Source organism: Trachemys scripta, chromosome 14 (genome assembly GCF_013100865.1).
Source record: "Trachemys scripta elegans isolate TJP31775 chromosome 14, CAS_Tse_1.0, whole genome shotgun sequence".
NCBI lineage: Eukaryota > Metazoa > Chordata > Testudines > Emydidae > Trachemys > Trachemys scripta.
The window spans coordinates 9,841,774-9,856,763 of record NC_048311.1 but is presented as its reverse complement, the minus strand read 5'-3'; the positions used below and the strand labels follow the sequence as shown (position 1 = coordinate 9,856,763).

Below are 14,990 nucleotides of genomic sequence, written 5' to 3'. Positions count from 1 at the left end.
TTTATTATGATATTTGCCCAGCTCTATAGCTAACCAGACATTGTGGTATTTGCCCAGCTCTAAGGCTAACCAGACATCTGTGTACATCACAGAAGGTTTTGGCTGAGTTTGCACTGTGGAATGGTGGAAGCCTTAGTGCCATTTTCATTTAATCTGAACAGGCTCCCCCCTCTCTCCAGTACTTAGAATTTATTGCTGGGTGACACCATATTGCTAACCTTAACCTGGATAAACAGAGCAGAAGGGCCAAATGGTGAGCTGGCATAACTTCCTTGAAGGCAGGGGAGTTACACCAGGTGTGTATCTGTCTCGAAGTGTCTCCAGCCTGTAGAGAACTGGAGTGAATATCTGTCAGCTCATTTGTATCACAATTGACCCCTTGTTCCAATGAAATATCAGGTGATTTAGGATTCTTCTGTTTCTGGTCTTTTCTAGAGCTGGCTCTGGAGTTCTGACCTCCTGGAATCCTTCTCTTTCAAAGTGGAGCAGCAAGACTCAGGATCAGTCCTTTCAGGCATGGTGATGAACGGTGTGATCCAACAGGAGCCTTCAGACCAGAACAATACACCCCGTGGGAATGAAGAAGAAAAGACACACAAAGAGAAGGGTGCAGAAGAAGTGAAAGACTTAACCATATGCACCAATGTCCAGCCACCCCCCTTTGCTGAGAGTAAGAATGGTGAGTCCTGTTTCCATTCTAGTAAGAAAAGGGAGAACTGTCTGAGCAAGATCATGCTTGATGACAGCTGTAGAGTGATGCTAATGCAGGTCAGGATTTAAGTGGATGGGAACTGTTTTACTCTGGTGCTTTGGAAGATGCTTTGGAAGATAATGCTTTAAACCTGTAAGTAAATGGGAGATTGGAAATTGCTCCTAAATTCAGTGCTTCTATGTCAGCCTTAAATGCTACCATCAGACTGGCGAGGTGCTGGCTGCCTCTTCCCGTAGCCCCCATTGTCCTGGAACGGCGAACTACGGCCAGTGGGAGCTGCAATCAGCTGAACCCATGGATGCTGCAGGTAAACAAACCGGTCCGGCCCACCAGGGGATTTCCCTGATGGGCTGCATGCCAAAGGTTGCGGATCCCTGACATAATCACTTTGGTTGACCTTCTCTGTACTTTTTCCAATTCTAATATATCTTTTTTGAGAGTGGGTGCCCAGAACTGCACACAGTATTCAAGGTGCAGGCATACCATGGATTTATATAGTGGCTATAGAGAACTATCCACTATGACTCCAAGAGCTCTTTCTTGAGTGGTAAAAGCTAATTTAGAACCCATCATCTTGTATGCATAGTTGGGATTACATTTTCAAATGTGCTTTACGTTGCATTTATCAAAACTGAATTTCATCTGCCATTTTGTTGTCCAGTCACCCAGTTTTGTGAGATCCCTTTGTAACTCTTTGCAGCCAGCTTTGGACTTAATTATGTTGAGTAATTTTATATCATCTGCAAACTTTGCCACCTCACTGTTTACCCCTTTTTCCAGATCATTTATTCTGGGCGCAGTTTTTTTTATTTCCTTCCTTTGAAGCATCAGGGATGGCCACCACTGGAGATGGGATACTGGGCAGAGTGGGCCAGGGTTCTGAGGTGGCATAAACCAGTGGTGTGCAAAGTGAAGGATGCACCTCCCTGGGGGACGCAAGAGGTTCTCTGGTAGAAAGAAACTTCGGCCTTTCGCCCTTTTAAAAAGCAAGCATACAAATAGCACTTTTCACAGCAGACTTTAGAGCCCTGAAGCGGGACTAGGATTCCACTGGGATCTCAGGACCACTGCCATAATAACAGGAGCAAGATAAACATTCAACAAACAAGCGGGAGCAAGTGGGAGTGGAGTGGATATTGCAGGGTGGGACAGGAGTGGGATTAAAAAAATAGTCCTCCTGTGCCACAAACCACATGAACACTCGGACAGCAGCTGCTGCTCTCCAGCTGCCCAGCTCTGAAGGCAGTACCACTGCCAGCAGCAGCACAGAAGTAAGGGTGGCAATGGAAGGGAGGTATGACAAATTCCTTGAAAGGTAAGGGGGGGGCGCAACTGGAAAAGTTTGCAAACCATTGGCATAAACCATTCTCTCTTCCAGGTGCTTGGCTGGGTGGTTCATGCTCACATGCTCAGGATCTAACTCATCGCCATATGTGGGCTCGGGAGGGAATTTTTCCCCAGCTCAGATGCGCAGTGACCTTGTGCTTTTTTTGCCGTACTTTGCAGCATGTGGGTGCGGGTCACTTACCAGGATTAGCTGGATACCTCTCACTAAATCATTTCCCTGCCCTAGCAGGGCCTAGGGCACTGGTGCACCCTGGTCCCTCCTATTCGCTGCCTGTGGCACAGACTAGTCTAGTCTCCCATGGGCTGCGATACTTTGGTCTCATTTCCATTGTTGGTTTCAGAGTGCAGGGGCTTCTGGCCTTGAACTCTATGACTCTATAACACAGGGCCAGATTCTGATCTCACTGACAATGGTGTAAATCGGGAGTAACTCCATGAAAGTCAGTGGAGTTACAGCTGTGGGAAACCTGTGTGAAGTGAGAGTAGACTAAAACCCAATCTATGCAAAGCCTGTTGAAGTTGTTTGCTGTTTCTTTTAGGCAGTATAAGATAGTTGGCAACTGTTTAATATATTACATGATGAAAATTCCTTTAATGCACCATTAGGGCTCAGTGTTAAGTCTTCAAAAATCAGGAAATGTGAAAGTGAAGCTTGAAGTTACAATGCCTTGCTCCTGTGACTGCATGCATTACTGAAAATCAGGAGTAACCTGACTAATGCCAGTGGAGTTCTACTGGCATCAAACTGGAGTAAAGCCATGATGAATCAGGCCCAGAGCTTTTAAGCAACCACATGCTGTTTTTCAGTCAATATCATATCATGGGACCAATTCTACATACAATCGTAGATACCTAAGATATTATTTTGAATTTAAAGACTGCTACCAAAGGCAGACACGTAAGGATGCACAGTTAAGACTGATCTTTCAACAGTCAATTTCACAATTTACATTTCCTTGCAAGCTTCACAGTGTTTTGCATTTAATTTCCCAAGGGTTTTTTTAAAGGTAAAGACAGAAAAGTTTCCAGCTCTGTAATTACTAGGCACCCACATGCCAAGGCCAGTTACTGCCAATCAAAATTACTGGTAAACTATGCACTTGTAGATCTAGGATGCACCAGCTGATCACAGTGCAATTGGTGTCAGCCTTCTGACTAATCTAGGTATTTATCCTGTACTATCATAACACGTTGTCTGCATACAGCTGCATACCTGCGCCTCCTTATAGCTGGGTCATTTAAGAAATCCTTAAGAGAGAATAAACACCTCTGACGCCCTGGCCAGCCATCCAGGGTGTTGCTGTACTCCTAACCTTCTTTATTGTTTCATTTTAAATAAATGTAATTGACTAGAATGATCATCTGAAAAAGTCTGTTCCTCCTGCTCTGGGAGAAGCTGAGCCCCTTCATCTCATTTGGTCTTCAGCAGGAGTTGGCAAACCTGCCAAGTGTTATGCACGTTTCCCTTTGATGTAACAACTGTGATCTCATGCACAGCTGATGAGAGAGGCTGACAGCTGGCCCTTTAAATTTGTGGCTTTGGGGAGGAAGAAGAGGAGTGGATGCTTCTCCCCATAGCCCGTGTGCCCTCCCAGTGAGAAGCAGAAGCTTCTCTGATAGCATCTCTTTGCCTAGGGTGACCAGATGTCCGGATTTTATAGGGACAGTCCCGATTTTTGGGTCTTTTTCTTATATAGGCTCCTATTACTCCCCCCCCCCCGTCCCGATTTTTCACATATGCTGTCTGGTCACCCTATCTGCTCCACAGAGACCAGCACGATCCACTCTGCAAGGAGGGACCCAGAGTCTCAGGCCCGAAGGGATGCTGGGCAGGGCACCTAGCCCTCCCACTGCTCCCTAGCTGCTCCTGCTCCCAATCCCTCCCAAAGTGCTCCTGCCTCCAATCATGCTGCCCGTCCTGGTGCCAGATCCTCCCCTGCATTGTCCAGGTGCCTGAAAAATCACCCTTGCTGGGGAGGGCCCTGTGACTCCCCTCCCCTCCTGCTGACTTCAGGGGGTGAGCTGGTGGCCCACACTCCCATCATCTCCAGGGTGCTGCCAAAGTAGGCCCCAGCAATTGTGGGACAAAGGAGGTCCCTTTGCCATGGCTGGCTTCCCCAGCAGAGACAATCCACAGCCTTTCAGCCGGGGTGGGGGGGAGGGCGAGAGCAGAGACTGATATCTTCATGGGGGTAGGGGAGTATTTTTGGCAGGGGACCATTGCCTCCCTGTAGCCTCCCTTCCCCCCCCCCCCCCCCCCCCCCAGGGCTTGGCTGGTGGGGGGGGGGCCCCAACCCCCCCCCCGCCCCCCCCCCCCCCCCCCCCCCCGCCCCAGTAGGGCTTGGCTGGTGAGAGAAGGTCACTAACTTCCCCTCTGATCCCCGCCCCCCAGCCCCTGGCCACACATACATTACTGGGAGGCCATGGAGGGAGAGAAATGACTTTCACCCTCAAAAATGTCACACCTGGAGCTGCACATCTGGGCCATGATGTGCTGAGGGTGCTCGGCCCCTTGCAGGATCCACTCCAGACAGGGACTGTATTGAAACAGCCCCATCCAGCACCCCAGAGCTGCTCCCCCACGTGCATCAGTCACCTCTCCTGGCTGCGGTGAGCAACATACATTTCCAAGGAGTTTTACTCCCATTCGCCTGCAGAACCTGCCCGGCTCCGAAGCAGGGTGATGGGGCTGCACTTTCTTGTGCAGCAGCAGCAACAGAACTGTTTGCTAAGTTCCAGGCAGATACACCTGTGCAAAACCCAGAAAACCATGCTGGCAACTGAGCCACACAGGGGTCAGTGGGGCCATCTGGGGTCACTTAGGGTAGAGGGGCCACCAAGGGGTCACTGTGAGCAATGCAGCTACCCAGGGATCAAGGGTCACTGAGAGTAATGGCACCACTAAGGGGTCATGGAAAACAATGAGCCAGGGGTCACTGAGGGCAGTAGGGTCACCCAGGGGTCACTGTGGGAAATGGGTTCACCAGGGGTCACTGCAGGCAATGGGCTCACCCTGAGGTCACTGTGGGCAATGGGGTCACCAGGGGTCACTGTGGGCAATGGGACACTAGGGGTCACTGAGTGCAATAGGGTCAAGAGGGGTCATTGAGGACAGTGGGGTCACCCAGCAGTCACTGCAGACAACGGGTCACCAGGGGTCACTGCAGGCAATGGGGTCACCCAGGGGTCACTGCACGCAATGGGGTCACCCAGAGGTCACTGCAGGCAATGGGTCACCAGGGGTCACTGCAGGCATTCCACGAGGTGTCTTGGTGGAAATGCTCACTGTTAGTGCTGGCAGTGGACGTGCAGGACAGTGCAGGCTGACGGGCAACTTTAGAAATGCAAGTGACTAAATACAAATCATCCCAAGGGAAGTCACTGGCAGTTAGGTGCCCACCTTGCTCAGATTCATTTGTAAAAGCCACAAGGCAGCTACCTGCATCTTTTTGGCATCTAAATCCCTTTAAAAATTGGGCCCTAAGGCACTTTTGAAAATGGGACCTAGGCTCTTAAGTCACCTAGGTGCTTTCGAAACCGTGGCTCCTTGCCGGCAGTAGGACATTGGAGGTATGGCTGGCTGAGCTCACACAGCATACATCCCGGCAGCGCCTCTCCTGCTCCAGTCATGTCCCCTTGGGGTGCAGCAGCTCCTGCATTAGAATATTTCCCCCTGAGCATGGCTAGGGCTCAGGATGTGTCAGACATGAAGAGCCACTATAGTGGCTTTCTGTAAAGTATCGAGAAATCCACAAAGATGCTCACCTGCTTCTGCTGGTTGTCTCTGGGCACTGCCCCAGCTCTGCTCTCTGCTCAGGAGCAGGGACACAGATGATTCAAACAAATGCATCTCTCCGCCCACTTACTGCGATCTCTCTCTCTCTCTCTTTGGACTTGAAAATAAACTGTTGCACTATATAGACCACGTCAGTTACACGTGCACCTGCTCAGCTCACTATTCCAAATGCCAGCACTTGCCATAATTCAAAGCCCTGTTTTTTTCAAGCTAAGTACAAATGAGTGTGTCTGGTTAACAGGTCCCCCTCTATTAGGGTACCGGAGCAAATAAGAGCCCCATTCCCATGGGCTCTGGAGAGGAGTGGGTCCCTCTTCCCATGGGCTCTGGAGAGGAGAGGGGCGCTGTTCCATGGGCTCTGGAGAGGAGTGGGTCCCCCTTCCCATGGGCTCTGGAGAGGAGTGGGTCCTCCTTCCCATGGGCTCTGGAGAGGAGTGGGGCCTCGTTCCCATGGGCTCTGGAGAGGAGAGGGGCCCTGTTCCCATGGGCTCTGGAGAGGAGTGGGAACCTGTTCCCATGGGCTCTGGAGAGGAGTGGGTCCCCCTTCCCATGGGCTCTGGAGAGGAGTGGGGCCCCATTCCCATGGGCTCTGGAGTGGAGTGGGTCCCTCTTCCCATGGGCTCTGCAGAGGAGAGGGGCGCTGTTCCCATGGGCTCTGGAGAGGAGTGGGGCCCCATTCCCATGGGCTCTGGAGAGGAGTGGGGCCCCATTCCCATGGGCTCTGGAGAGGAGTGGGTCCCCCTTCCCATGGGCTCTGGAGAGGAGAGGGGTCCTGTTCCCATGGGCTCTGGAGAGGAGGGGCCGCATTGATCACGGTATCCAGGGAAGCTGCAGCCCTGCTACTGGAGTTCTTAGAATGCATGTCCTTTGCAGGCCCACATATCAGCTCCTCTCCTAAGTGCTCAGCTTCCCTGCCTCACTGGAGAGGACCTAAAAGGATGGTTTAGGGTAGTCTCGTCTGCAGCCTTTATTTACAGTTGCTAGGTCCAAAGATAAAGTGTTTGCTCTCTTTAGCTGGGCATGGCTGAGGAATGTCTTGGGTGCCTCTCCTGAGGTCTAGCATTCCACTCTTAATGGGCACTGTAGATCTGCAGCAGCGACTGACTGTGTCAGTATCCTGCCTTCTCTTGAAGTGATCCACTCAGGATCCACTTAGGAATTGTGCTCCTCACTTTCAGGCCATGTTCAGACTTGCTTAGCCCCTGCATGGGCCTTGTCTCATCCCTCCCCCTCTCTGCTTATTCTGTTTATTTAGTAATGGCTCCCTTTCTGTCCCATCACACAATTGCTGCACTGCGACATCTTCGCCTCTGCAGGTCCCGCTGTGGGAACACTTTCCAGTGTCTCCCCTCACATCTTCTCCAGCTCATTTCAAGCCCCAGTGGAAGAGCCCTTTCTCCCTAGTCTATGCTTCTCCATTACTCTCTCTCGTCTACTCCCAGTTTTGATTCTGTTGTATGATTCTGTGGCTGTAGGCCAAGGTTTGGGATGTGAGTTGTATGAACAATGCTCCTCCCTGGAGTCTGCTGGTTTGGTTTTAGATCGATCTCTCCAGCAGTGATCTCATTGTATCACTGATTGTCACAAGAACTCAAGGATTCTCAGGACTTGTAAGTGATGTGCCACATCAAACAGCTTCCTGAGAAGCTCTTAGTATTTCTTGGGGCTGCTCAATGCATGAGGAGCTGTGTGCATCCCTCCCATGACAAAGGGAAGGCAAAGTCTCAGGTGCAGATTTGCTTTCCCTTGTGCCCTGCCCTTCCCTTTCTGGTCAGGCCACGAGCGACCACACACGCTCAGCAGGATTTTGCCTAATTGTGCATAACGTCTTCCATGCAGGTTTCCCGTTGCAGATTCTGGAAAGAAACGCAGTTAGATTCTGCTGTTTATTTGTCTAGTGAAATAGACCCTCTGACTACCAGCTCCTCAGCCCCCTGCAACAAAGAGGAGAATTTGGAAATGCCCATCTGGTTTGTGTTTAGCGTAATGTGCAGAAAGGTTGCACATTTTCAGGGACCTTGTTCATAAGTAGTAGATTGTACAACAGTTTATTACACAAATGAGGCTTTTTATTGCTGAGCTTTGTTGAGCTGCCAGTTGGGATAAAGAACACAATGTGCTTCATGGTCCCTATCAAGGAAAATTAGAAAGCATTAAATTCTGCTCAAACTATCAAGCACTGGAGAGCTGGTAATCAAATCCAGAAAAAGACTGCTGTCGGAAGGTCAGGGCTATCTTGCTGGTGGTGCCTTTGAATCAATGACAAAGTCCCTTCGGTAAAACATTAGAAAAACAATATATAGACTTCTGACCCCGAAACTCAACACAAAATGATACGCCTCAGGCAAAAATGGACCTGCTCTCTGTTGGTTTTGAGGGGTAATCTGAACCCCCCAAATCTTCTCTTCACTGATCTCCTGGCGAGCAGTCTACCCTGTGTGCATGTGTTTCAGTTTAAAGATATATTGGAATCCAAGTGTGGTTATTAAATTACTGTCTTGTCCCAAGCTCATTCTGGCCCTGGTTCCCCATAGCCAGGTAAGAGGTGCATTTGCAGGAAGATTTTCCAAATTAGCTTTAGATCCAAATCAAATTAATATTGCAAACAATGTATCGAACCCAAAGATGGCTAATCCCCAATGAAATATCAGCCTGCAGTCTTGAACCTCACAGCCTAACTTTAATGCCACTTCAATCTGAGTGTAAGAACTGAAAGAATTCCAAGAATCCAATGATATAAACTGTATTTTTAGAGCTGTGAGTGACTTGTGAGAGTGAAACATTGCAGTGACTAAAGATAGCACAAGTCAGTTTTTCCATGATTTATCACAAGAATGTTCGCAGCAAGTTAAAGTCATTGAATGTTGTGATAGCAGCACATACATGTTGGCATGTTTTCAAGTCAAGTCATTCATAACATATTTGTCACAGAACAAAATTTCCATAATAAAACTTTGAGCAGCATCTCATTTGTAGAGGCACCACACAAGCCACTGAGGGGTTCGTTTATTTTCAAGTACATTCTCTCTCCTCAGCTGTAGCCAGAGGGGAGTTCAAGCCACCTGATTGCAAGTTTCAAAATCTTCAGAAACTCTGACCCTGGAAGGACATAAAAGAGACTCTGGCAGGGTGGAAAGAGCCACATGACATTTTGATTAAAAAACTAGAACAGTATCAAATTAACATAACACAATTAAATGAATTAAAAGCTGGCCAACTGATAGGTCTCACCATGTAATTGTAAACAAGGAATCAGCATTGACCCAGTGAGGTCTGGCAGGAATCTGTTCCTGGCTCTATACCATTTAACATATTGATCAATGACCTGGAAGAAAATATAAAATCATCACTGATAAAGTTTGCAGATGACAAAAAAATTGGAGGACTGGTAAATAATGAAGAGGACAGATCAAGATCACTTGGTAAACTGGGCAAAAACCAACAATGTGCATTTTAATACAGGTAAATGTATCCATCTAGCAACACAGAATGCAGGCCGTGCTTAGAGGATGCAGCCCAAAGCCCCTTGCTGAGGCTAAAATAACACAGATTTATAGATTCTAAGGCTGGAAGGGACTACTGTGATCATCTAGGCTGACCTCCTCCATGCATAGAAAGCTGGCTAGATCGTTGGGCTCAATGGGTAGTGATCAAAGACTCCATATCTAGTTGGCAGCCAGTGTCAAGTGGAGTGCCCCAAGGGTTGGTCCTGGGGCCGGTTTTGTTCAATATCTTCATTAATGATCTGGAGGACTGTTCTCAATGGTAGCAGATGACAGAACAAGGAGCAATGGTCTCAAGTTGCAGTGGGGGAGGTTTAGGTTGGATATTAGGAAAAACTTTTTCACTAAGAGGGTGATGAAGCACTGGAATGGGTTACCTAGGGAGGTGGTGGAATTTCCTTCTTTAGAGGTTTGTAAGGTCAGGCTTGACAAAGCCCTGGCTGGGATGAGTTAGTTGGTGATTGGTCCTGCTTTGAGCAGGGGGTTGGACCAGATGACCTCCTGAGGTCCCTTCCCACCCTGATATTCTATGATTCTATTCTATGACACAGGTCAGAGATCTGCCCCAAAATAATTCCTAGAGCAGATCCTTTAGAACAACACCCAAGCTTGATTTAAAATTATCAGTGATGGAGAATCCACCACGCCCATGGGTAAGTCATTCCAATGGTTAATTATGGTCACCGTTAAAATTTATGCCTTATTTCCAGTCTGAATTTGTCTAGCTTCAACTTCCAGCCATTGGATAATTTTAGACCTTTCTCTGCTAGGCTGAGATATTAGATATTTGTTCCCCATATAGGTACTTACAGACTGTGATCAAGTCATCCTTGATCTTCTCTTTGTTAAGCTAAATAGATTGAGCTCTTTAAGTCTATCACAATAAGGCAGATTTTCTAACCCTGTAATCATTCTCATGGCTCGCCTCTGACCCTTCACCAATTTATCAACATCCTTCTTCAATTGTGGGCACCAGAACTGGGCAGAGGATTCCAGCAGCAATCACACCGGTGCCAAATACAGAGGTAAAATAACCTCTCTGCAACTACTCAGTATTCCTTTGTTCCTATGTTCAGCTGATTATTGACCATGACCCCAAATCTTTTTCAGAATCTCTGCTTCCCAGAATAGAGATCCCCATCTTGTGAGTTTGGCTGATATTCTTTGTTCCCAGATGTACATATTTACATTTATCCGTATTAAAACACTTATTGCTGGCTTGAGCCCTGTTTACAAAGAAATCCTGATCACTCTGTATCAGTGACCTGGCCTCTTCGTTATTTGCCACTCCCCCAATTTTTGTGTCAACTGCAAACATTAAAAGTGCTGATTTTATGTTTTCTTCCAAGTCATTTTATAAAAATGTGAAATAGTGCAGGGCCAAGAACTGATCCCTCTGGGACCCCACTGGAAACACCTGTTCAGTGGGGATTCCCCTTCTACAGTTACATATTGAAATCTATTGGATAGCCAGCCTTTAATCCAGTTTATGTGTGTGTATAACAGGGCATGCTCACTGCAAGGCACCTTCTCCTGGATCCTCTATGAATTAACGCCTTCCACAGCCGATGCCCCCTTCTGTCATGCATTTGCAGGCCCCGCAGCCTCTCTCTCTTCTGCAGCTCGGAGTGCTCTCTCTTTGAGGCTTGGCCCTCCAGCCAGATCCCTATCCATGCTTCCCCTTCCGGGGGGTGTCAAAGTCTCTCCACATAAACTGTCTCAGGCAGTCTTCCCATTCATCGCCCAGACTGTGCCACTTCCCCCATGGCTGTTAGGGGAACGTGGGTTCACCCTCTACTCCAGGTTCCAGCCCAGGGACCCTCTAAACAGTGGCCAAGGTCTGCACCACTGTGAACCTTGCTGCTGTTTGCCTGAGCCTTCTCCAACCCCTGTCCAAGCCCAGAGAATGACTGCAGGCCTTCTGCACTGCAGCTCCCTTCTTACTCTCTAATTCCTGACTTTATAGCTATTCCTCCTGTCCTCGCCCGGCTGGACTTGTCTGTCCAGTCTAATTCTCCTCCAGGTGCGGCCTACTCGCTTAATTAACCCCTTAACCCCTTCAGGTGAGGTGTGTGGTGAACACCCCATCACAGTGGGCCATGATAATTTTATAACTCTCTATTTTTTAAATCAAAATGTCATGTGGTACCAAGTCAAATGTCTTACGGAAGTTAAAGTTGGTTACATCAACACTATGACCTTTAGCATCCAAATTTGTAATCTCGACAAAAATAGCTAGCAAGTTAGTTTGACAGGATCTATTTTCCATAAACCCATGTTGATTGGCATTAATTACATTACCCTCCTTTAATTCTTCATTAATCAAGTCCCGCCCAGGATCGATGTCAGACTGACAGGCCTGTAATTACCCAGGTCATCCCATTCACTGTTTTTAAAAATTAGCACAACATTAGCTTTCTTCCAATCACCTGGAACTTCCCCAGTGTTCCAAGACTTATTGAAGATCAACAGTCCAGCTCTTTTAGAACTCTTGGATGCAAATTATCTGGACCTGCTGATTTAAAACTGTCTAACTTTAGTCGCTTCTATATAACATCCTTCAGAGTTAATAGCAAATGAAAAGAGCATATGATATGACTAGGGTTACCATATTTAAAGTTCCCAAATAAAGGATACTGCTGGGGGGAGGGGGAGCAGAAGAGGGGGTACAGTTAGGGGTGTTGGAGGGGTATGTGTGTACTGGGATGGATATTTGGGGGTGCTGGAGGGGGTTTTGGGGGTGCTGGAGGGAGTACCTGTGGCCTCACTCTCAAGGTGTGTGGCAGTGCCGTTCCCTGTCACGGTGGCAGGGTGGCTGGCACAGGCCTGGGATGCAGCATCAGCTCATCAGTCAGCACTTCCCTGTGGATCTCTCCCCCTCCCCAGGGCAGGCAGCTGGGGCCTGGCCCTATTACCCCTGCTGACTGGGCTCTGAGGCCCCGTGGCAGGGCAGGTGGCCCAGCCAAGAGGTGTTTGGCGGCTTTGCTTACCTGGTGGGCTGAGACGGGCCAGGGCTGGGGTGGGCGGGATCCAGCAGTGCGGATGCAGGGAAGGAACCAATCAGGGTGCAGAGACAACTTTTTCTGACCTGCAGTGTCTGGAGAAGAAAAATCACAGACATTTCCTCTTATTTCAAAAATCCACCCAGATGGAGGCCGAAATCCTGTCCGGGAAAACCTGGGTGTATGGTAACCCTAGATATGACTCCATTATCTATTTTTTCACCCAAATAGAGAACAGAAATATTTATTGATCTTGTCTCCCCTTTCTACATTATTATGGATAACTCTGCCATTTCTCTCAAAAAAGGGGAGACAGTACCATTGTCAGGATACTTTTTGTTCCCAATATATTTAACAAACTCATTCTTATTGTCTTCAGTTCTGCTGGCCATAGTTTTTTCCTTGTGCCCCTTTGCTTCCCTTATCAATTTTCAACAAGTCCTAACTTCTGATTTATGCTCATTACTATCAACTTTCTCTTTCTTCCATTTGTTAAATAGTATTTATTTTATTTTGTATAGCTGCCTTCACTGACTCTCTAAACCAAATTTTATTTTTAACAGCACAGCCTTCTTCCTCAGTTATGGGATTGTGGCTTTTGGGTATCTAGTAAAGGATTCCTAAATATTTCCCAAACATTATTCACATTTTTCTGATTAAATTCTTCCTCCCAATTCCTCCAATTATGATTTGGCTCATAATTGATTTCAGCTTTGTGAAATTGGATCTTTTAAAGCACCAAGTATATATATTACTGCTCTCGACTTTATTCTGCTTGTCTATGATAAATGGGATCAAGTCATGATCACTTGTACCTAAATTACCATTAAGTTTTCACTCTGCGATCAGTTCCTCTTAATCCATCAGGACGATGCCTAATATAGAATTCCCCCCTGATGGATGCAACGCTTTCTGCAGCCATCTCAGTCTGGTTCGGTTGTCTTTCTGCCTGTGGCTGCTCACACTTACGCACACTCAGAGCCCCACCAAAGCAATACTCAGACCTGTGTTCATAAGAACATAAACATGGCCATACTGGGTCAGACTAAAGGTCCATCTAGCCCAGTATCCTCTCTTCTAACAGTGGCCAATGCCAGATGCCCCAGAGGGAGTGAACAGAACAAATAATCATCAAGTGATCCATCCCCTGTCACCCATTCCCAGATTCTGGCAAACAGAGGCTAGGGACACCATCCCTGCCCATCCTGGCTAATAGCAATTGATGGACCTATCCTCCATGAACTTATCTAGTTCTTTTTTTAACCCTGTTATAGTCACATGCAGCCTGCAGGGAAACCCCTCCATCCACATGGCTAAGCTCCTGACTCATGGCCTGTGTTTTGGGCAGTGACTCCTATTGTTCCAGATATCTTACTCCAAAAGGAGTTTAACTGCAAAAGATGGCAGTGGACCGCTCCTGTGCTTAATGTTCAGCACTTGCTTATATGCTGTGCTGGAGTGTGGCCAGTGCTTGCATCACACAGGATCAAGTCCCCTGTAGGAGGCTTTGTCTCCTTACATCACTTTCTCCGAGGGTGACCAGACGTCCCGATATTTCGCTCCGCCGGCAGCACTTGGCTTTTTTTTTTTTTTTTGCCCCCCTCCCCTCCCGGGTGTCCCGATAATTTCTTCCTCTCATCTGGTCACCCTACTTTCTCTGCACCTCCTTGTGCAGGATTTAACACTCAATATTTAGGCTTGTGCCCATTTTCTTTCCCTTATAACCATGACTGTGGTTAAATAAACTAAGTATTGTGATTGCAAGCTTTCCCCTTTGCCATCTGGAGCTGGATGAATACAAGCTCTGGTCCTCTGCACACAGTTTGCATTTACCTTCCCGCTTATTTATATTTGTGACTCTTTGCATGTTGGTTTTGTGACTGCACATCTTGTAAAGTCATAGAATTATAGAATCATAGAATATCAGGGTTGGAAAGGACCTCAGGAGGTCATCTAGTCCAACCCCCTGCTCAAAGCAGGACCAATCACCAACTAAATCATCCCAGCCAGGGCTTTGTCAAACCTGACCTTAAAAACCTCTAAGGAAGGAGATTCCACCACCTCCGTAGGTAATCCCATTCCAGTGCTTCACCACCCTCCTAGTGAAAAAGATTTTCCTAATGTCCAACCTAAACCTCCCCCACTGCAACTTGAGACCATTACTCCTTGTTCTGTCATCTGCTACCACTGAGAATAGTCTAGATCCATCCTCTTTGGAACCCCCTTTCAGGTAGTTGAAAACAGCTATCAAATCCCCCTTCATTCTTCTCTTCTGCAGACTAAACAATCCCAGTTCCCTCAGCCTCTCCTCATAAGTCATGTGCTCCAGCCCCCTAATCATTTTTGTTGCCCTCCGCTGGACTCTTTCCAATTTTTCCACATCCTTCTTGTAGTGTGGGGCCCAAAACTGGACACAGTACTCCAGATGAGGCCTCACCAATGTCGAATAGAGGGGAATGATCACGTCCCTCAGTCTGCTGGCAATCATAGAATCATAGAATATCAGAGTTGGAAGGGACCTCAAGAGGTCATCTAGTCCAACCCCCTGCTCAAAGCAGGACCAATTCCCAGCTAAATCATCCCAGCCAGGGCTTTGTCAAGCCGGGCCTTAAAAACCTCCAAGGAAGGAG

General features: G+C 47.6%; 1 protein-coding gene across 6 annotated transcripts in view; it reads left to right on the top strand.

Annotated features, from left to right (window-relative positions):
• The first annotated feature begins 457 nt into the window (after positions 1–457).
• MYOCD (myocardin) overlaps positions 458–14,990 on the top strand; it is a 227,057-nt gene continuing 212,524 nt past the window's right edge. For 4 of the 6 annotated variants that reach the window (XM_034789818.1, XM_034789817.1, XM_034789815.1 and 1 more), the window contains exon 1: positions 656–679. Coding sequence is in view for 1 of the 6 variants with exons in the window: in XM_034789826.1 (XP_034645717.1) it covers positions 517–679 (163 nt within the window). In the remaining 5 variants the exon portion in view is untranslated. Of the gene's footprint in view, positions 680–14,990 lie in introns of all 6 variants that reach the window. The other 2 variants (XM_034789826.1, XM_034789827.1) reach the window with 2 other exon arrangements.